The sequence below is a fragment of the Physcomitrium patens genome, chromosome 26 (genome assembly GCF_059467195.1).
Source record: "Physcomitrium patens ecotype Gransden chromosome 26, ASM5946719v1, whole genome shotgun sequence".
NCBI classification, from domain to species: Eukaryota; Viridiplantae; Streptophyta; class Bryopsida; order Funariales; family Funariaceae; genus Physcomitrium; species Physcomitrium patens.
This window is the reverse complement of record NC_143435.1, coordinates 4913144-4936785: the sequence shown is the minus strand read 5'-3', so window position 1 is coordinate 4936785 and position 23642 is coordinate 4913144. Positions and strand designations below refer to the sequence as shown.

Here is a 23642-nt window from a genome sequence, read left to right as displayed (position 1 = left end):
GTACAATATCCGCCACCTAGTATTGAAATTGAAAATCACGAGAAATACAAGGTGGAAAAGGTACTAGATTCATGGCATTAAAGGGAAAAATAAGTATATTAAGTGCATTAAAGCGGCTTTGATATGAATGAGCGCACATAAGAATGAGCAAAAAATCTTATAAATGCATCGCAAAAGGTACAAGAGTTTCATTGATGATATCCTCAGAAACCTAAGCTCTTTCAATGAAAGTTATTTCAATGAAGTTCCTTCTCCTTGAAGTCTCTTAATCCTCGGCTTTACAAAGAAGGGGAAGAAAGAACCTCTAAAAGACATAGTTAGAGACTATAAATCTAAAACCTGAGCCCATTCTTCCATGTTTAGTGGTATGATATGGATAGCCAAGAGATAGATACCATACCAGTTATGTCTTTTCAACCAAGTATCTCACGAAGACAACTCCGGGATGAAGAACTACCTGTACCACAAAGACGACGGAAGATACCCAGTAATAGGTCGCTAGTCATTATGTTTGAGGTAGTACATGCATACGATGATCTTCTCAAAGGAGTTTTTGTAGGACATTTCTACAAAGAAGACATGAAAGTTTATGCTTGGTCAAAAATCGAAGGTGTAGAACACTATTGTTGGTTACAAGGGCCAGTAAACTACTTACCGTGTGAACAACAATTGGAGTATATTGTAGACACTATGCGACAAATTTTCAACTTCTTACGTTGGTACTAACTTACAATAGGAGTGCTGCTCGGAGACCTCGAAGCTAAAAGAAGGGGTGATGTCAAAGACATATACTAGGGAGTTGTAGAAGATTTTCAAAGGTTCTAGAGAAGCTTTATAGTTTGTGGAAGTTGCTTTAGAAGCTTCATAGATTGTCAAAGCTGCTCGAGAAGCTTCATAATTTCTACAAGCTGCTTGAAAAGCATCTTAGTTTGTGAAGTTGCTCGAGAAGCTTTCTAGCTTGTAATATATATAAGAGCCGAGATAGACAAGTTCCATAATCTCGACAATACATCACTTAAAGGTCTAGCTCACCTCTCTAGTGTTGTTTCAATACTCATCTAATTAATCTAGTTCTTGCCAATTCTTCATGAGCTACTTTTTCTAGTTATTATTTTAGATTCATAATACTATCTCTATAATTTACTGTTGAAATAATCACTCAAATTATCTATATAAAAGGTCAATTAAAATCAACTCACTTCACATTTACACACACAATTAGAAGCACCACCTCCTAGCAAATGCACCAAAATGTGAAGATAAATTCTATCCCTGAATCCAAATTACAAGATGGCGTCAATTAAGAGTTGCTTGTAATTGGTGGTGTAAAGTGGAAGTAGCAAGAACAAAAGAAGTATAACACAAAAACAAGTGAAACCAGTGCAATTAAGCAATTGTATACTAGAACAATAGTCAAAGTCTATTCACTAAGTTTTTACTTAGTAAAAAATAAAAAATAAAAAATAAAAAAATTATTTTTAGAAATTTAATTATATTATCTTTTAAATAGTATAAGAAACATGTAAATCCAAACTATTATGAATAAGTTATAAAAGGTTAAAGATAAAAGATAAACAAAAAAAAATTAAATAAATAATTTTTATCTCAAGGATAACTTGATTAAGAGATCAAGAGTTTGAACTTCACCAAGACTCATAAGTAGTATATATGGGTGTCTAAGAGAAGCCGTAAGGCCATAGTCTTATCCTCCTAACTACCTTCAAGGTGCTACAATCCATATGGAACTTGTGCACCTCCCTTCTCACAAGGACTATACTAGCTGCTGGCCCTCCTATTTTCTACTAATAAAATCAATATTTTTGCATTTTTGACTCCACCATGGTGTTTAAAAACACCCAATTAGCATAGAAACCTTGCGTGGCCTTCAAATCTTGCTCCATTTCTTCATAATGGATCCCAAGGTAGTAAAATTTATTTTTATCAAAGTCTAAATTTTAAAAATAAATTCTAAATAAATTAAAAAAATTCCTATAAATTTTCTATAATATAAACATAAATTTAAAGCTATATTTTTCTAACTTTATTATTTTTTATAATGATAAAATCAATTTAAATAAACTATAAATCCTATTTCTTATATAACTAACTAAAAAGATATGAGTTTTTTTTCCATGTTATTTTTTAACTATTAACTGATATTTATAATTTTATTTATAAGTACTACATATAGATATAAGGCCAATATAAATATTAATCTTAATAAATAATCCTTGATATTCGATAATAAGTAAAAATATTAAATCAACTAAGATAATTGCCTCTAAGACTTACTAGGACTCCATTTTTACAACTAACATTCTAATTTTCTATTTGACTAAAGATTTCTACACTACTTAGTATATATTGTGGTTTAAAGCATTCTAAATATATCTTTTTATCCTAAAATAATTAATGAGTAAATTTGATAACTCACATTAATTATATTTTTTGTAATGCCATCATATCAGTATTTTTTATTATCTTCTTTATAATATTGAAAAAAAATTGGTAAAAATTTCAAAACATTGGAATATTGTGACAAAGTCTAATATGACTCAAAGAAATCCAAAAGATTGCAATTGCTATCATGAATTCTAACTTCAAAGTGAAGTGACTCTAGTGGTAGAATTCTTCTACTTATATCCCTTCATCGTTGTGTTTCTTTATTAGACCTATGAAAGAAATAGTTTTGGACTAATAGCTCATTCAAACTATCTTTTGGGCCTAGATTAGTCTTCTCACTTTCTTTTCATTTTTATTTTTCTTATTTTCTATTTCATTAATGATGCACTCATTTTGCAATCCTTGTAGTTGGAATATGTATTAGTTTAAGAGTTTGAAGAGATGCCTTTCAACTTGAATCACATCCATTAGAATGTCATATTCCAGATTTTTAAGATTAAAGATTATATTAAGTAGTGGAGGATCATACTTTGAGAACATACATTCATCTCATTTTTCTAAAGTAATAGTGCTTTTATCAAAGCTCCCGTTCTTGAGAATATACAAGTTGATGGTCTGACCATCAAATGGTGGTCATCAAGATAATATCTAACTTCTTATTCTTTTTCATCTTTTTCATATATTTTTAAGCAAATTTTTATTATTTTTCTTTAATAAATACTTGTATAGAAAGTTGGTATCTTAGAATGTTATATTTTTGTAAGTATTATTAATGTATCTATCTACATTAATAAACAAAGGTCTCTACAATGTATCTACATCTTAGTAAAAATGAGGAAGTCATTGCTTCCTCATTTGTAGAATAGACTGTGGTATTTGGAATGCCTTTCAAAGATTTCATTACGGAAGAGGAAGAAGAAAAGCTACAATTAAGTGGCAAGGTGTGACGGACACAAAAATAGAGACTCAAGATCTAACAAAAAGTTCAAGAAGAACTGACAAGAAGTAGATTAATCAGATGAATACAAGAACAACACCAGAGAGGTGAACTAGAGCTCCAAGAGATGTGTTTTCGAGAGTGAAGAACTCTTCAATCCGATTCTAATATATACTCCTATTTAGGAAGCTTCTCAAGCAATTTCTACCAACTAGGAAGCTTCTAGAAGGTTCCAGAGACTTGCTTCTAGAAGGTTCTAGAAACTTTTCTCTATAAGGTTTTAAGTATTATGTCTCTAATATCACCCCCTCCTTTAGCTTCTACGTCTCTGAGAAGCAATGTTGTTGTTAATTAGTACCAACGTAAGAAAATGAAGATCTGTGGCATTACGTCTGCTATGAATTCCAACTGTTGTTCACGAGGCAAGTGGTTCATCAGTCCTTGAAGCCAATGGTAGTAGCCCACTCTTTCGACTTCTGACCAAGCATGAACTTCCGTGTCCTCATTGTGAAATTGTCATGTAAACACGCCTTTTTGCTGACCATCGTAAGCAGGTCGAACTCAAATACAAACACCAGTGATCGGTTACTCAGTATCCTCTATTGTCGTCGTGGTGTAGGTAGTTCTTCATCTCGAGGTCGCCTTCGTGAGCTAGTCGGTTGAGATAATTTGATTGGCATAGTATCTATTTCTTGGCTATCCATATCAAAAGACCAAACTATGACTACTGAAAAAATTCTACTTTATCTTGGAAAAAATAACTACATCAACTACGAATTTTGGTGGTGCTCTCTCCCTTTCTTATATTCTTGGATGAGCAAGCTTAAAAAAGAAGCTATCATTGAACCGGCTTAGATTTATGAGGATGTTGTTGATAAAACTCCTGTACCTTTTGTGGCACATTGATAAGATTTTCAGCTCGCTCCCACATTCGCTCATTAATGTCATAGCCGCACTAATGAACAAGATACTCTAACTTGCCCCACCTTCGCCGTGAATCCAACACCTTTTCTACGCCGTATTCCTTGTGGTTCTCGATCTCAATACTGGGTAGTAGACATTCCATTCTTCCAGGAAAAGACGACTCTCGATAAGGCTCCAATAGAGAAACATGAAAGACTAGATGTACCTTCATAGAAGCCATTAATTCCAAACGGTATGCCACTAGATTGATTTGCTTCTGGATGATAAATGGTCCCAATCTTTGATAGTCCAACTTATCACATGGTCGCTTGGTCTTGATATTCCATCGAAGAAGCCACGCTTTATCTCCAATTTTGAAAGTAGGTGCTTGATTCCGAAATCTATCTGCAGATGCCTCGTAGGATTCTTGAGCAGATTGTAATTGAAGCTTCAATGTATTTTGACGCTCTGATAGTTGTTTCACAAATCCTTCAGCTGCTGGATTGTTATTTGTTGACGGACTCAATAAATCAAGCTTTGGATGATATCCATAGTTGGAAAAGAATGGTATGTATTGAGTCGACGCATTGAGGGTGTTGTTGTATGCAAACTCGGCTAGCGGCAGATATGCAGTCCAATCGTCTTGTTGATAGTTGATGCTGCATCATAAGTATTGTTCCAAGACTTGGTTCATCCGTTCCGTTTGGCCGTCACTTTCAAGATGAAAAGCCAAAAAAAACTTGATATCCACCTTTAGTATCTCAAAGAAAGATCTCCAAAACTTTGATACAAATTGGGTTCCTCGATCTAATACAATATCATCTGGTAGTCCATGATATCGATACACATTATCGAGAAAGAGCCTTGTTGTGACTTCATTGGAAGATGCCTTCTTGCAAGGGACAATGTGTGCCATCTTTGTAAGCCGATCTACGACGACAAAGATGCTGTCAAATGAGTTTGATGATGGTAAGTCCGTGATGAAGTCCATGGAAACTAAAGACCATGGTTGACATGGACTCGGCAATGGCTGTAGGAGTCTATGAAGGTGATGCCAAGGATTCTAGAATCTTGAACAGATGTCACAAGAGAAGACAAAATCTTTCACATCCTTCCACATTTGGGGCCACCAAAAATCTCAAGAAATAAGCTCCAAGGTCTTGTTGAATCCAGAACGTCCCACAGCTAGAAAATCGTGGCAAGATTGAAGAACTCGGAGTTGTGCTGGTCCTTTTGGGATATACAACCGCTCTTCAAAGTATAAAAGATCTCCCTCCACCTTGAACTTGTCGTCATTGGCACGCTGCTTAATATCAATGGCTACTGAATCTTTAATGGTCACGGCATGTACTTGATTCAGGAAGTTAGCATCAATTGGCACAATAGTAGCGCAAAGCTAAAATTACTCTGGCTGCAACAATGTCATACATTGTTGATCAAACGTTGCTTCTCCAGCCTTTGGTACAAGATACGATCTCTTTAATAAGGCATCAGATAGTCCTTGCTGCTTTCCAGGTCGATAAGTGATAACAAAATCAAACCTAGATAGCAACATACTCCATCGAGCTTGACGTCGATTTAGAACTCGAGCCAACATGAAATACTCCAAATTCTTGTGATGTGTGTATACGATCACTGGGTGTGCAACTCCTTCAAGAAAGTAATGCCATTCTTAGAAAGAATCCACTATAGTAAAAAGTTCCTTATTTTGGATCTCATAATTGATTTCAGCAGCAAAGAACTTTCGAGAATAGAATGCAACCGGATCGAGCTTCTTGTCTTCTCCCATTTGTAAAAGTACAGCTCCAAAAGCAAAATCCGAAGCATTAGTTTCTAAATAAAAGGCCTTTGTAAAGTCTAGATGTACCAAGATTGGAGTCGTAGCAAATGCGGTCTTCAGGTCTTGAAACACCTTCTTTGCTAGAAGTCCCCATTCCAACTTATCCTTGCATGTCAATCGAATGAGAGGAACAGCAACTTGAGAATAATTCTTGATGAAGATCTGATAGAAGTTGGCAAAACCAAGAAAGCATTGTACATCTCTAACCGTCTTCGGAACCTTCCAGGACACGATTGTTTCCACCTTCTTGGAATCCATCTTCAAGCCTTCAGTAGTCGCAAAGAATCCCAAAAACTCCATCTCTATTTAGTGAAATAAACACTTCTCTAACTTAGCATATAGTCCTCGCTCGTGTAGTTTCTCCAAGACTCAACGAACGTGCTTTTCATGCTCTTGCTCATTTTTGGAGAATATCAAAATATCATTCAAATAGATGACAACAAAATCGTCAAGGTGCTCTCAAAAAATATCATTCATCATATGTTGAAAGACCATTGGAGCATTGGTAAGACCAAAAGGCATGACATTATACTCAAAATGGCCATACCTTGTACGAAACGTTGTCTTCCATTCATCTCCTTCCTTGATTCGTACGAGGTTATAAGCTCTCCTTAGATCAATTTTTGTAAAGACCCTTGCATGTCCAAGTTGTTCTAAGAAACCAAAAATCAAAGGTAACGGATAACGATTCTTCTTTGTTACCTTATTGAGGCCTCGATAGTCCATGCACATCCGCAACGAGCCATCTTTCTTCTTCACAAATAAGATAGGTGCTCCCGCTGACGATTTTGAATGACAAATGAAGTTCTTGGCTAGATTCTCGTCAATGTACTTCTACAACTTCGCCAACTCTGTCTGCGATAGATTGTAGATCGGGCCAAAAGGTGATTTTTCTCCTTCCTACAAGTCTATGGCACAATCATATGGTCGATGTTCTGGTAGCATGTCGGCATTCTTCTTTTGAAATACGTCTTTAAAATCCTTATATTGCTCTGGTATATTCGCTGTCAAGATCTTCTCCGCGGTAGTTAGAATCGCATAAATGACAAACGATGTGCTTTTCTTAGACGATCTTATAAACGCTCTTGTTCTAATGAATAAGGATTTCTCTATTCGGAATTTTCTACTAGGCTTACTCTTAGGTGGTTTTGTGAGAAAGATCATCTTCCGCAACCTCCAATCTATGGATGGGTTATGCTTTTCCAACCAAGAAAGACCAAGAATAACAGGATTTGATGGGGTTCTAATAATATTAAAAATAATATGACTACTATGGCCCTTAAACGTCACTTCTATAGGTTCTGATTCGTAAGTGACCTACTAGATAATACAGGTCGCCCATCTATGACCTCAACGTGAACAGGTTTGGATTTTTGTACTAAAGAGATCTTATGACGCTTTGCAAATTCTTCGTCTAAGAAACAAGCAGATGCTCTTGAATCTAATAATGCTAAGGTTCTCAGTTTTTGAGGGCCAATAAACAAAAGGACTGTAAAGCAAAGGGCAGGTTGAGCGGAAAGTAAGGAACCTGGTTGTTATTGCAATATTTCACTGTCTAGCCGCACAGTTCCTATTGTGGTTGGGCATCCTCGTTTTCCTGAACAAACGTGCCCCTAGTCCTGACAATATGTCGATTTTACTTCTTGGGACAGTTTCTAACTTTGTGGCCTTCTTCACCGCAATGTAAGCATAGACCTTCCTCCATACGCCGCTTTTTTTCTTAAAGAGTAAGAGATTTGACACGTACAGCATTAATTTGCATGTCTTCTACCTCTAAATGTGAATTCGCATTGCTTGCTGTCATAGTTGGGGCATGGCAAACCGTATGTTATCTTAAGCGTTGGTCTTGGCAGCATTGGAATAGGCGATTATCGCACTTCACAGCTTGGCTAATAGCTTCATTGAGCGTTTGCGGATCAGAAAGAGTTAACATCAAATCCTTCACATCGTCCTTTAAACCTCAATAGAATTGACTCATCAATGTTTCTTCGTCCCAATTGATGTGGCATGCTAATTACCTGAAATCCTATGCATAGACTGATGTAGAATACATCCCTTGTCGTAGTAACCGAATCTTTGTTGTAGCCCATCCAACCTTATCGTGTTCACCAAATACTTCCGCAAACGCTTCCAAAAAGGTTTCAAAGTTGTTTAATATGGATGATTGTTTCTCAAACAAAGGAGCAAACCATGATAGAGCTTGCCTTGTAAGTAAGGTTCCAACAAGCCCAACATGTGACTCCTTCGATGCATAACGTTCGGGCAATAAAACTGTTATCAACTTGATTTAGATGACAAATCCTCGAAACTGGGAACGCGTACCATCAAACTTGTTTGGAAGGCTAACTTGGAGCTCCTTATGTTGTAGAACCAGCGGTGCTTGTCGAACTTTAGGTAAAGTTGCTTCTCCAAGTAGAGAAGTTTGAGGCTGGTGCAACCTAGATTGTGCCATCTCAGATGCTCCATCATTATGCAGCCTTGCCACGACTCCTTCAATCGCTGCAGCTCTTTACGATAACGTAGCGAGAGCATTCATGATAGCATTCAACTTGGACTTTGAACTTTCTGTCATACTAATGTCATGGCCTCCGGCCATTCTAAGAGAAGGACAGAAATGACTCTATAAGAATTCAATATTGGTTTAGAGGAGGATACTCTGCAACCTCTAAAATACCTTAAGAGTTGCAAGAAAAGGAATAATCCACTCTTTCCAAGAAGAATAAGACTCCAATATTGTAAGAAAAGAAGTATCAATTTAGAGGAGGGTAATCCGCAATCTCTAAAATGCTAGTACACTTCTAAGCAGAGGAGTAATCCACACTCTAACGAGAAAGAAACTAGCTTTGATATCTCACATGAGTGAAGTCTCGACAAACTCTCACGGACACAAAAATACAGACTCCAAATCTAACAAGAAATTCAAGAAGAAATGGCAAGAAGTAGATTAATCAAATGAATACAAGAACAACACCAGAGAGGTGAACTAGAGCTCCAAGAGATGTATTGTCGAGACTAAAGAACTCTTCAGCCTCGATTCCAATATATACTCATATTAAGGAAGCTTCTCAAGTAACTTCTACCAACTAGGAAGCTTCAAGAAGATTCTAAAATATTGTCTCTAGAAGGTTCTAAGGACTATGTCCCTAACATCTTATACCGACTACGAAGCTTCTAAAAGGTTCTAGAGACTTGCTTCTAGAAGGTTCTAGAAACTAGTCTCTAAAAGGTTCTAAGTACTATATCCCTAACACAGGATAGCTGCGATTATCTTAAAAGATGGTACAATTGATATTTTGGAGGCTCTTGTAATTACTTTTGAAAAAGAGGCCATTCAAATTAGAAAGTAGAATGCATTGTTATTTGATTCAAAGGCTCTAAAAGCTCTAGAGATTCTAAAGGCCTTGAAGGCTTCGAAAGCCTTGAAGGCTTCAAAAGCCTCGAAGACTCAAAAAAATGCTTTAGTGGCAATCATCCATATTAGTACTAACATAGCATTTATAGTAGTATAAATCATAAAGATGACAATGGAAATTTTTTCTACTCAGTGTACCTCAATTATGCAAGCTTCTCTAGTCCAAATTTAGGCAAAAAAATAAACCTTGCAAGTTGGTGTGAGCTCCTTTTCTATAGCTACTCTAATAAGAGTTTTGATTAAGAACATTTTTATATTCAAGTTCATAGAAGTTGGGCTTATATACTCCCTTATAGCTAAAAGCATAATTTTATGAACTAGACATATTTCTCTTTTTTAGCAATTTTCTACATGATATATATTATATTATAATATTTTTTTTTATTATTATTATTATTTTTGTATTAACAAGTTAGAACAAATAAACGAATAGAAATGTATTTTGCATTATGCCTCTATAGTGGATTCACCTCCTTGTTGTAGACCTACCAAAAAAAAATGCGAGTCCTGAACATCTCCTCTTAATCCTATACCATTTCAAAGTAGAATCGATATGTCAAGGCTTACTTAGAGGTCATTTTTGAATTTGCTTATGCATTCTTCTATAATGCACCTATATTCTTTTTCATGCTTGAATCACAAGCCATTTGGATAGATGTGCAAATGTATGCTTTAACATACGAGTTTTGGATTTTCAAAGATTAGTTGGCTTCATTGATGAATGTTATTGTCTCATTATGTTTTTTGAAATTAGCCATGGATTTAAACTCTTTTTGTTGTTTTTACTTCTAACATTCCTATCTCCTTCAAACATACCACTTCGATATCTTTTTGCTTCTTCATAAGATGGAACCATCTCTATAGTTTACTTTCAAAGAAGACCATGAATTATCCAATGATATATATATCATATTGAGGGTGATGATATCTGATTCAACTTCATAGCGAAGGAGACACAAGTTATAAACAAAGTTGTGCCATAGAAAAGAAGTCAGGAGAAGGACCTTATTTTTAAGTAAATTCTTCTAGAGGCCATTATCAAGTCGTGTGCTATTATTGTTGGAACCATTATCTCTACATATACTCCTAAATCTTCACTTTTTTATATTTTTTTTCTTTTAATTTTTTATTTTAAATTTATTCTAAATTTTTTTTGCTAAATCCTAGAGATATCTATTTATTCTTGCTGTTGTTTTGGTTGCCGCCTAGTTGCCTTTGAGAAGGACCATCTCATCTTCTTTCAACTGCACAATTTCTTGCTGCAGACTCTGAACTTCTTCCATAGTTGTAAGCATAGTACCTCCATGATTCACATTAGAAATACGTAAGATTTCTACTTTTAGAGTGTTGACAAGCTCATGAAGATCTATAATAATTATAAATCTCTTCTCACTTTGGCTAAGAATAGCATTCATAATCTTTCCTTCCATAGACAACTCAAAAAAATCCAAAATATTAAATTAGAGGAAGGTAATCTACAACTTCTAATAAAAATTTCCACAAAGAAGGATAATCCACTGTCTTTAAGAAAATGATCAGTATTAGAAAACAAGATTTTTTGTCTAAAGGTGAATAACTAGCAACCTTCAAAATATAACAATAGAAGTGGAATAATTCACTCACTTCTAAAACAAGATAAAAATAATATATTAGCACTCTTGTCAAACTATCAAAGACATGAATCTCAAAAAAAAACCTCCGCGGACCCCATACACTCCAGCGCGCTATAGAACGGCTACCAACGCCCCTACTCATCATCCACGGCTGCTATCACCCCTCTGATCTCTGCTCCGATCGCCATGCGCCTTCTTCCAACCATCAAAACCTCCAGGAAGCCTGTCGTCGTATATACCCCTGTCCACTCTATTAGCCCGAGTATCGGCACAATAACACATCAATATCAAAGGAGTATCACCTAGATATTAAACTATTCCACTCGTGTTCCTGTTGAGTGAGAGAGATAGCATTGCGTTTTGTGCTCACTGCGCGTATGATGCATTGCATCATACGAGCATGCTCGTAGGATTGAGGGAATGTTGACTGGAATTTTCTCTGCCTTGAAGCCATTAAAATCGAAGCTCAAGGATCTCTCCTGAATGCTCTTTTTTGGGGCTTTTTAGCACTTCGGAGTCTCTTGGTCCCCTCTTTGAGTGTGTTTCTTGAATCCAACGTACGATGTGGTAAGTGAAGTTCTAGTTCGTTTATGAGGTGACTTGCTGCTTTGAATTGGATTATAGAGAGGTAATATGTGTGCGGCTATGCTGAGGAGAAGTCTTTTCATGCTTAGGATTTTGCCAGATGGAATGTTGACTGGAATTTTGCCAGATATTATGAATCCGTGACTGTGAGTGAATAACTGGATTCGTAAGTATCGAGCTGTTTCTTTCGACAGCTCCTTTTACGTGCTCCTTTCAAGTACTTCGGTGATGTTTCTCGAGTCTTCATCAGTTGCATGTATTGTTTGAACTTCGCACGATGATTGAACTGATGTCATTGGAAAGGTCTTAGTTCTGCTTTGTTGCATTGTCATTTTACTTTTTCCAATAGTAGCCTCTTGTTGCGTTAAGTGATAATTTACGCGGCCTCCATCGATAGTAGTTTCGATTAGCACCGAGTCATTTGGTAGTTATAAGCTAGGGATTCTCTTGTATCTCATACGTTGCATTCATTCCCTCTCGATGCAATTTGTATGTTATGCTTTCCAAATTTATGCGCAGGTATTCACGTATTCACTATTTAGGTAGTCCGGCACCAGAGTCCCAGTCTAGGACATTTCACAACTATAGATGCGCTAGAGGCCGCTTTCTGTATTTATTATGTATACGCCACAAGATGGAGTGCAGGAATGACGTTTGCCAACGACGTGATTAGCAGAGAGTGATTTTAGGGTTTTCGATACTCTGCGGTAACTATGGACTGGAAGAATAATCCGGTATACGAGTCGGAAGGTGGTGGATCAACATAATGAGTTGAGACGGAGGGACTGAATGCTAAACTTGCATCATTCCAGGTATTAAACAATTTCTAATTCTATCACGCATTTGATATTGATTACCTGAATCTCTAGTGCACCCTCGTCTTTTGTCTGCGTTTATAAGTTGTTGAAGAACAATAGCTCCTAAAATTTGAGGTTTTGGCACCGGTGAGAATTGCAGAATTTTTGTTCACAGATTTGTTTCTTACTTTGCAGGAGCTTGAATTCAAAACATCAAATCAATCTGAAGAGGCAGAGAGCTTATGATCAGAGCTAAAGCATGTACAAGAAGAATTTGAGGGCAATCAAGTCACAATCTATCGCTTTGAGGAGAGACTTAGAGAAGGCCGAAGAAGACAAGTGAAATGCACAACAACAGATTGATTAAGAGCATGGAAGAGGAAGAACACGTGGAAAATTGCTGAACGAGATTGATAGCGTGCCATCGAAGCCGCCGAGAAAATAAAACTGAGGCAAGCGCTGAAGAAAGGGAAAAGTTAGAGACTCAAAAACTGGTTGCAGAGAGAATGACAGCAGTCGATCGAGCTTCAGCTCTTTCAATGTTGCAGATTTATATCATGCAGGGACAGATTGATAACCTCCAGCGCCACCTGTTCAGAGTGCACAATCACGAAGTAGCTCTAGAGACCCGACTAGTCCGGGGTTTTACGCACATTTCACCTAGGAAGTCACCAATGGGCCCCACTCGTATTAAAAGAACCTTCCAAGTCGCAGGTGTGTCTTTGCTGCTTCGCCATAATTTCACTCTGCTTGTCAACTTCAACTGGTTGAATTGATTGAATTGAGTCTAGTGTAGGATAGTGATGAAGAATTGGAGGCTATTTTGAACAGTTCTGGGACAGTCTCTTGCTTGGAAAGTGTACATTTATTAATGGTTTTGATGTGCATGAACCAAGAACGGAGACCCCTGAACAAGATATGTCATCAACATGGATAAGTACATCAAAAAAAAAAATCTTGTAAAAATTGGTTCATATGGTTTATAAATATGAGCTTAAAATAAAAAATAAATGAAATTTTATTTCAATATTTTATTATAATACTAATTTTGGAAGGAAAGATGCTCAAGGCCTCTAGAAAGAATAAAGTATGTAGTATCGTTTTGGCACCACGATCCAAGATTCCAAGGATCCCTCTTTCGAAAAGGGCAGGGCCCAACAAATTGAAGGGAAGAGAAGACTTGCTGAGTTCCATGCATGAATGTAAAAATAAAGGGAATGTCAGAATTCCACACCGTCTACCAGATTTTAGTTGTATCACGATGCATCAGAACATTACGGCCAACGCTTCGCGGCTGTTTCTGGTTGAATTCTTGGCTCGACTGTCTTAATTTCTGATTTGAGGTTTTTGTGTCAGATCAGTAATTAGGCTTTGTACGAATTGCCACCCCGATTTTAGAACTCGGTGCATTCCATTCTTGGCTTTGGGTCTGCCACTCTCGGATGGCTTGGGTTTTCTCTTCTTCCTTGTGCTAGGGTTTCCGTTTTTCCGTGCGCTAGAGTTTAGTGTTTATTTTGCTCCTTCCAAGTCTGCTGTTTCGTTTCGTTAGGTCGCTTCGTTGATGGGCGTGATTGACAAGAATGACCCTGGCAGAGGTAGGGAACCTTTCTCACGACGGGCAGTTCAATCGCTTGACCTCAGCTTGAGCGCTCTCTTCTGTTCTCTTACCACCCTTGCCTTCCGCCTACCGGTAAGTTATTCTGTCTCCGTTGAGCTCTTCAGTCATCCACAGGTATCGTATTGTTGTCCAGTTTCTTTTCCTCTTGTAATTCCAGCGCCGGTTTGCTTTTCCGGGTGTCGTTGATTTCTTGGCCGGGGTCAGCCGCCCCTCCGTGTTTCGTGTTTCTGCGGTAAATTTCGAGTCTTTATGGTGAATGTCAGGGTGATTACTTATGTTGTTGGATTATTAGTTGTGAGGCATGATTCGGGAGAGTTTAGAAGTGGCTGTCGTGCGCGCCATGAGCTTTGATTGTGGTTTGGCAGCTGATTTTACTCTTTCTGTTTGTTGTCTCTATAGGGGTTTGTTTTGGCTGAGCGGAGTTTTGTATGCATTTCGAGCACTGCTCGCGTTTGCGTGTGACAGCGTTCTAATGAATTGCTGCTGAGGTTGCACGTTACAGGAGGTGGTCACGTAGGCAGCATAGGCGTGCTGAAAGGGTCATGCGCTTTACAAGACAATGGATACCGAAATTGAAGAGGTGAAGCAAGAGATCAGGAAAGTAGAGCAACAGATCGATGCTGTGGAAGAACAACTGACGAAGGCTGTCACAGAGGCCGATGTCGCTTACTGGCGGAAAGAGAAGGAGCAACTGAGGAAAAAGGAGGAGCAACTGCGGAAGAAGGAGGAGCAACTGCGGGAAAAGGAACTGCTGCTACTCAACGCTGATACTTCAGGTGAAATCACTTGTCCTGACACTTATTGCATTATCCACTTGATTATATCCACTTCTTCCCTTTGGCCAGGGTTCCTATTAGTATCTCGTCCGGTTCATATTTTCGGGCGAGGGTTTAGTTCATGGTTATGGAATTAGGGTTGGCATTGGGGTAGCACCTCCTACCGGTATGATTCTCCTTCTTAACTTGGTAGCTTAATCAATACCTTAAGCCCTGAAGTATGCATTCTTACAAGCTCCTGCTCCTGGTATGTTTTTTTTTTTCAGCAGAACAATTAGGTTTTCTTGTGATGGCTTGTTCGATGCTTTATTCCACGTCTGATAAGGTCTGTTGTTTTCAAGGTTTCTGAACCTTGTGGATCTATTGAAACTCATTGGGTAAGAAATGTTGTTCTTGGTCTTACTGATTCGCTCTCTAGGGCTCTCTAGTTTTTGCTCAATGCCTGCATTTATTTTTCCCCACCCCCTTGTCCTCTTCTTCTTCTGGTACTTCTTGGTCATGTAGGTTATGCAAGTACACAGGGAAGTACACATTCCAATTTTATTCGATGTTTGTCATTCAGAGACACGTGCTTGTATTGGATGGTCTTGCACCATTGTTGAATTGGCTGCGTTGCACTGTTCATACTTTGCGCCTGAAGGTCTGATTGTTTTATCACAGTTGAGGAAGCCGTTGATTTATGCTTTTTGTAAACAAGTACGTTCCAATTTTTTCCTCCAGGTTAACCTATTAAGGGTTGTAGACGTGTCTGCATGGCACCTATTAATTAGTTCTCGAACTTATGGGTAACTGGTGAAGGTTTTCTTTATGCAGCCACGCTCCCTCCCTCCCTCTGTTTGAACTCATGGTACTTAACCTCAGCCGATTATTAACCGATAAAGGGTTACTGATGGCTGGTATTTAACACACTCCCCCAACTCACCTGACTTCGGCCTTTCTCTTGCTGCCACGTTACGTCTCGGTAGCTGTGCCTTAATGCTGTTCCAGCTATATATACCAAGCCACCACCCTTTCTTCTTCCCTGTGGTTACTGGACGCGTTGAGGTGGTCGGTGTGGAACTCTATACCTTGGGGGTTTTCGTTTCTGGAGGGGACACTACTCTTTCACAATGGCTACATAGGTTTCCGAAACCATAGGTAGTCTGGCCTGCTAATTTATGTGCTTATTTAGGCTCGCATCTCTATGTATGTTTACTTATTTTGTGGTTTAAGCAGCTGCTCAACAGGATGCACTGGACCCTTTCCGGAGGTTATTAGTAGAAGCAAGAGTGGACGTCAGGATTCCGGAGGTCACTGAACTGAAAGGTTACTTGCTGCATCCGCCACGTATGGCATTTCCGGTTTCTCACCGACGCTACTTTCAGTGGAAGAGCTATCTGAGTAAAGCAGACAACTTTATTTGTCATGACCCTGCACGAGGCGTTTGCTGGAATTTGGATGACCACCTTGGGATTGTGTTAAGGCCTCCAGCTACAGGCTCTACAGAAAGTTCTTATCATGCTTATTGGGATTGTCTTGTTACTGAGCCAATATCCCTGTTCTCTTTGGAAACACTTGTCTTTGATAGAGACACCTCAAGGTTTAGTTCATCCGAGAACAAGCGCCCAGACAAACTTGGGATGGTTTCCAGACTCGCACTTTGGCGTGGCGAGGAGAAGGGGCCAGATACTGAAGATGATCCCAAACAAGAATTGGTCAGGAAGCTGATCTGGACGTATGGAAACCTGCCCTATCTCCTGTGTTATTATGCCAACGCAGCGATCGTTACTTACTGTGCACTAGTGCATGATGCTAAGCGATGTAAGACTGAGGTGGTGGATTTGATCACTGTCAATCTATCTGTTGTAGAGGACAGGTTGCTGGCATCGTTGATAGGCTTCAACATCAGCAAGCTGCTAATGCGCCTGTCTGAAGCTGGAATCGTGCTGGGAGTTGAGTCTGACTTTTACGATTATCGCACTGACGGAAAAACTGTTTTCGTGGGGACTGGTGTTGACAAGATCTACAGAGATAAGCGTACCTTTGAGAAGGTGTACCAAATATATAAGAGCATCAAGGATTGCCCCAATGCAGAGCAGGTGCTGAAAATTAATGCAGCCGATCGTAGATTCCGAATGATACCCCGGTGTCTTGTGAAAAGCCGGGCGAGACCTGAAGATGAACTTTTGAAAGCATTGATCAATGTTGCAGAAGCACTGGTCTGGTTGCATGGAAAAAATCTAATGCATCGAGATATAACTTGGCGGAATGTTCTCAGAAACACTTCAGGTACCAACTGGGTTTTAATTGATTTTGATGAGACTGCTGCTACTCCCTGTGGTCACGCTCACGGACTGTGTGTTGAAGCTCACGCCCCTGAGATGAGCAGAGGTCGTCATGACTCGAGTGTAGACATATGGGGCATTGGGCATTTGATCAGGAGTAGCGGGATAAATGGTTTGTCAGCGGGTGTTCGAGAGTTGCAAAGGGATTGCTTGCAGACTGACGCTTCCAGAAGACCAAATGCAGAAACTTGCTTGGAGAGATTAAAATGTCTCCGTAGAATGACTAACATGAACTTACACATGGACTTCGAAAGCTGTTGAACCTGATGTGAGGGATACTGTGATTCTGGCATTATGTTGTTGAAGCAGATAAGGATGACCTATCATGTGGGAATGAGATCTTATTTGCAAGAATCCTACGTAGAGCCGCATCCGGCATTGTTGGCTGAAGGCGCCTATAGTGCTCCATCTTCTCAAGTTTCATGCAACTTTTGAGAAAATAGCTCCAGGGGGGATGAAGTCTGAAAACTCCGCAATTCTGATCATTACCAAGGGAATTGCTTCGTTAAAACAAACCTCTCGTGCTTGTGCTTCAGATTGGAAAAGTGGGATGTGCCCACGCAGAACCGAAGAACAACCGAAGAGGGTTTGTTTTTGACACCTTTTTTGGCAGGTTTCCGACATTTTATTATATTTTTTGGGAAATTCTCTGACATATGACTGTAGAAATTTGGAAGGATTTCGCTTGCTTCGGTTTCGACAATTGTTTAGACACACAAGTGACTAAATCAATGTCGAACTAATTTTTCGACACTTTAATGTCGATAACTTCATCTACAATTTGTCAATGTTGGGAAGTCTGTCAAAACGAAGTAAACAAAGTGGATGTTCCAGAAGGTGTCGACTTAATTCTGTGAAAACAAGGGTCCAGAACCTCGTACTGCAAAGCAAGTTGAAAAACGAATCTGAAATTCTGGCAAGTAATAAACCCAACGCAGTAATGAACTTCTTGTTGTAAACTATGCTGAATATGACGTCGATACGTGCGTCAATATGTTTATGTCACTGCAGCTACTAACAGTTCACTGGTCCAATAACGCATTGGACGTAAGAGTCCTCCGAAGCATACGCCCCCTTCCTACCAGGAGGTAGACAGGAGCTCGTGGTGGCTTGTAAACGAGGGTTTCAACCACAGAAAGGTGGTAACCACCGAACCTACATGGCATCCCACTTGCCAAGTGAGTTATTTATAGTGGTGTAGAGGTGGTGTAGTGGTGTAAAGGTACACTCCATAACTTCGTTGCATGCCATGGGTATTAGAAAAATGTATCTAGTAGCTGAAGTATGGACATACTAAACTAATCTACTAATAAGTGATTATTGTGCTTCTACAGTTGATGTAAATGTTTTCATCCATAATACTGTAGATATTTGCCTTCATTGTTTGAAATAGCTTGATTTGTGACATATCCGTGTGAAATCTAAGAAGATTTTTTGACTGCATGGTAGTTAGTGCGTTGCAGCCTACCTCTTGGTGCAAAAGTTGTTGAAGTACAATAGGAGTACAAACAAGATGCATAAGTACATGCAATAGATAGAGTATGCATACAATGCTCGGAGTGAGAGAGATCATTCTACTCCCCACTTTATCCACATGACTAAAACCCTTCAATATGATGTCTTTGCCTCTAAATACAAATTGAAGTCTAAAGTATCCTTCAAATATTTCATGATGCATTTCAACCATCCAATGAAAGGGACTTGCTCTAGATATGAATTGGCTTAGCACATCCATCAAAAATGCAAGATTTGCCCTTATATCCACCATTGCATACATGAATGATTCTATTGTTGTCTTGTATGGAATGCCTTCCATTTCTTCTTGAATCTCTTCATACTTTTTCTCAAAAAGCTTCAACAACTTGGAATTCACATCAAATGGAGTTTCAATGGATTTGCTCTCTTCTATGTTAAAATGCATGAGTTTTTGTGATTATCGTTTTACTTATTTTGAAAGAAACCTACCAGAATAAATTCATATAGGGGAATTTGAACACAGGAAAAGACCATGTATATGAGTTCCAATTGTTAGGGTCACACAATTAACCGCTACAACTGAATGCTTACAATGTTGAAGAACACTTAACTTTTCCTCCTATTGTTTACTCTCTCATATTAATATGATAACAACCTCGACATCAATTTCAATACCCTGTGTAATTTACAAACACACAAGCATAACCCAAATCTTGGAACGAACAACTTCTAATCCACTGAATTTGATGAAGACAATTCCTTCAATTATAATTCCTCTCCACTGAACTTACAACCTTGCGATAAACAGTGACTGGAAACTTCTATAAAAAACTTCCTAAATCAAACATTGATTCATTAAATCGATTATCTTCACAAGAATCAACACTAACACCAAAGAAACAAGAAAACTAAGAAGAAGAGATAGCACCAAGCTTATTCTTGGCTAATAACTATCACAATCTGGAATTTTCATCTTCTCTCCCATCCTCCTTATACTACCCCAAGATATCAACTCCTATACTACCGATGATAATTATTTTTCCTGACTATTCATCCATTCTACCTATTGAACCACCTTTTCAGTAGTTATCTAACCCTGTTTACACTATACATTATGTATCTACATCCTAAAAATAACTACTTATTCTATATAGCCCGACTTCTAATTGTATAGGGTCCATGCAAATACAATATTGATAAACAATTTTTTTTTTTTTTTTTTTTTTTTTCTTCTTTTTGTAAGTGGATTGTTTAATCTTTTCAATTCCTGGCGTTGGCTCCATTTGGTCTTGTTTCAACACTATATCTTCTTTCGACGACTCATCCTAAATCTCTACCTTTAATTGAGCTGTTAAATCTTCATTATACGCTCCCAATTCTCGAACATGAACTTGCAATTATTGTTGTTGCTTTTGCAATTTCTCCTCCAATTTTTCAATTTTTATTCTCGTTGAGGCAAATATCTGTGGCTAACCAATTTTGACCAAATCACTCTCCAATTTTGTTACTATTTCCTTCAAAACAATAATTTTTGCCTGTAGCTCATCTATTTTGTTTCGATATTCGACACCCAATTGTTTCTTTTTAAGCTCCAATGCCTCCTTCTTCTCTCATTCCATCTTCAACTTAGCGTTCATCTTGTCTTGTTCCAATTTATATGATTTGCGAGTTTGTAGTAATTCTTGCCTTTGATTTTTTAGGATATGTTGAATCCTTTGTTTCTCCTTTGACTAGTTTTCCACTCTCTTATCCAATTCACGCTTCACTCGCATCTTGGATTCTGATTCTACCTTGATGACTTGTTCTTGTTCCTTGATTTTGTAATTTTGCTCCAATATTATTTTCTTGCTCGCTTCTACTTGCCTTTTTAAGCTATCCTCATCTTTGAGCTTATTCACCGTAAGTTGCAGCTAGGAAATTTGATTCAATATAACTTTTTTAAGATTTCATCTTTCCGTTATACCCTGTGGAAACCCTAATTGGTTGCTTTCCCTTGGAATTGGTATTGGTGTCGTCATCTCTATTGTCATCTCTAATTGGTTGAGATTCTTATTTCAATGTATACTCAAGTACTGAGTTTACATAATTTGAACGTAATAGTGAAGCAAAATTCTCCGTCTTCCCATTACCTCTCATTTTTGCATGTATCGTTGTGGCCACAGAAGCTGCCCAATTGAATACCATGCCTTTCAGTGTTCCTATCATGAAAAATAATAATCGCTTCACCATGTAGGTGGTATGCTAATTCAATGCTAACTGCTTCTGAACAAACCGCATCCATTCCATAAGTTTGGACAGAAGTGCCTCCTGTACCTTCCATCCTTGATTTCACTCGAGAGACGACATTCCTCCTTTGAAGTAGCTTCCTCGCCTGAAGTCATTTGATGCATCTCCTCCTACATCAAGCTCTCCGGTTGGTAAATGTAAGACCTTGTGTAAGATATTCTCATCTATTCCAATCAAGACTCCTCTTACCACACTCAAACCATCCTCTAGATCATAATTCTCTATATATTTCGCCACTCGTTTTACATTAATTGGTGGTAGTTTATTCGATCTTTGTAAAAACGTAAATAACTATGTATTTCTAAAATCTTTTTGCCTTTTCAATGACCAACAGATATCTAACTTCATCGGTTACATGTTGGTGATAACTACAAGAGACCGTGATCCCAAATCGCACTTAGACCTCACATTGCAGTGACTTTTTGATCATTTCGGTACTCTCTTTGCTCTTTCTATCAACATTGTGAAAATCAAACTCTCAATACTTCTTCACGCTAACACTATTGCTGATTACTGTCGTAAAGCTTACAATTCAAAGCACAATGTCTAAAATTTGCAACAATGATACCTTCTATGAGTGCCTCGCTCCTAACTGCTTACTCGGGATTCAAATCAAGAATATCTAATCTAGAATATCTTAATCTCACGTCTAACAAGAATGTCTAATTTCTTGACTAGTCAATTTCAGTACCCAAAACTAACCATCAATCGTTTCCTAACTATCACAACCTTTTCAATCTTATCGATTCCCATTCATGCGTAACTAGTTCTCGTTAATGCGTGTTGTAAAGTGGATTCACAGAAAATCTTTCAATTAAATTGAAGCATTAACAAAACCTTCCACCACCCAATATGGCCCATGCAATTATACTTGAAATTTATCGAAAAAGTTGTTAAAGCGGCTATCATAAAGTAGCACCAAATCATTGGGCATAAAATATTTTGACTGTAACATACTGTTGTAATAACTCTTTCTACAACGTTGTGTAGCTTCCATGATCAAGAGAGCCATAGCCCTAGCTTCATCCAATTTCTCCAATTTGACTAACATATATTGAAGAGATTCTTTGTCTCCCATACGTTCATCTAATACAATTTGTAAACTTTGGACCTCCAATTCAATTGGTAGAATTACCTCCTGATCGTATTTCAATTGAAATGGGGTAGAATTGATAGTTACTTTATATGCAATACGGTATGCCCATAAAGTTGCAAACAATTTAGTATCCCAATTGTTTTTTGCTCTTGAAATAGTCTTTGTTAAGATCTTAAATTGGATATCATTGGTCTTTTCTATGTACCCATTGGCTTGTGGATGATAAGGTGTAATTTTGGAATGTTTGATCTCATACTTCGCTATTAATGTTTCAATTATTGTATTAATAAAATGTATTCCGCGATCATTAACCAATTCTTTCAGACAGCCAAAATCAGTGATAATGTTCTCATATAAAAATGTTGCTACTGTATTGGCATTATCAGTTTTCCTTGTCATGGCCTTTGCCCATTTGGTGACATAATTGGTGGCTATTAGAATATAACGTTTATGTCCATTTTGAGAGGCATGTACAATGGGTCCTACAAAGTCAATACCCCATTTTTCAAATGGTGCTTGTGCCAAAATTGGTACCAATGGCATTGCAGAAGTTATAGTAGGGCAAACAAATTCGTTGACAAGGATCACAACGACGAACATATTGGTGTGCATCCGAAAACATTGTTGGCCACCAATACCCAGCCATTAAAGCCTTACGTGTGGTGCTATCACCCGCAAAATGTCCTCCACAACTGTCCAAATGACAACCTTCCAAAATTGTACGAACTTCACTTTGAAAGATGCAACAGCATAAAATTCCATCCCGCCCTTGTTTGTACAAGGCATCTGCAATCATGGTATATGGCGCACTTTTTAAAATCTGACGCTTCTTTAATTTTTCATTATAAGAAATTACAAAAGTCTAAAACATTAGATATTGGATCGATTCACCATATTTGTGTGTAATGACATCCACAGCAAATAGTTGTGCGTCCAAAAAAACATTGTTTATTGGCTCATTACCCCATATATTAGATAAATGGGATAAATGATCTTCATTGGCATATTTTTTGCCGGATCGAACGTTAATCGTAAAGTTGAATTCCTACAGAAGTAACACCGTCAAGCAAATCATCTGCTCAATTGAGGTTTATTTATCATGTATTTAAGTGCATCATGATCAACGTGGAACACAAATGGGTATCCAAGTAGATAGTGGCAGATTTTTTGTACAGAGTAGATCATTCCGAGGGCTTTTCGCTCGGTAGTATTATAATTTCATTCTGCAGCAACGAATTGTTGGCTCGCATAATATATGAGATGATCTAATTCTTTTTCATCATTTTATCTGTGAATGGATCCAATAGCAACCTTGGACGCATCCATATAGACATGAAACGATTTTGTCCAACAACGTGTTACAAGAATTGGAACAGATACTAATTTTTGTTTCAATTTGTCAAATGCAAAAGTATAGTCTTTAGTCCATATTGAGCTAGATCCGTTTGGTGGGGGTTTCTTTAACAAGTTAATTAATGGTTGACAGATAATTGCAAAAGATTCAATAAAATGCCGATAGTAGCTAACATGACCGATGAAATTGTGTATGCCTAATACCGTATCTGGCTTTGGTTAA

General features: G+C 37.9%; 1 protein-coding gene across 4 annotated transcripts; it reads left to right on the top strand.

Moving 5' to 3' along the window:
* The first annotated feature begins 11449 nt into the window (after positions 1-11449).
* LOC112277945 (crinkler effector protein 8) lies at positions 11450-17988 on the top strand. Of its 4 annotated transcripts, XM_090247953.1 has the most exons (7): positions 11450-11675; positions 12370-12505; positions 12686-13204; positions 13387-14180; positions 14611-14884; positions 16100-17152; positions 17518-17988. In XM_090247953.1, exons 5-7 carry the CDS (start codon positions 14668-14670, stop codon positions 17595-17597), a joined length of 1350 nt encoding a protein of 449 aa, XP_090104079.1. In that variant the 5' UTR covers positions 11450-11675; positions 12370-12505; positions 12686-13204; positions 13387-14180; positions 14611-14667; the 3' UTR covers positions 17598-17988. The 4 variants fall into 4 exon arrangements, with proteins under 4 accessions (XP_090104079.1, XP_024366592.1, XP_024366588.1 ...); XM_024510822.3 differs by lacking the exons at positions 11450-11675; positions 12370-12505; positions 12686-13204 and having other exon boundaries at positions 13776-13793; positions 14084-14180; positions 16100-17988; XM_024510824.3 differs by lacking the exons at positions 12370-12505; positions 12686-13204; positions 13387-14180 and having other exon boundaries at positions 11453-11675; positions 16100-17988.
* Positions 17989-23642: the final 5654 nt, after the last annotated feature.

Bases quoted from the DNA above. Each gene is read 5' to 3' on its own strand.
- LOC112277945 (XM_024510824.3), top strand. From the start codon at position 14,668: ATGGATACCGAAATTGAAGAGGTGAAGCAAGAGATCAGGAAAGTAGAG. The intron at 14,885-16,099 runs GTGAAATCACTT...TGGTTTAAGCAG, and splicing joins ACTCAACGCTGATACTTCAG to CTGCTCAACAGGATGCACTG.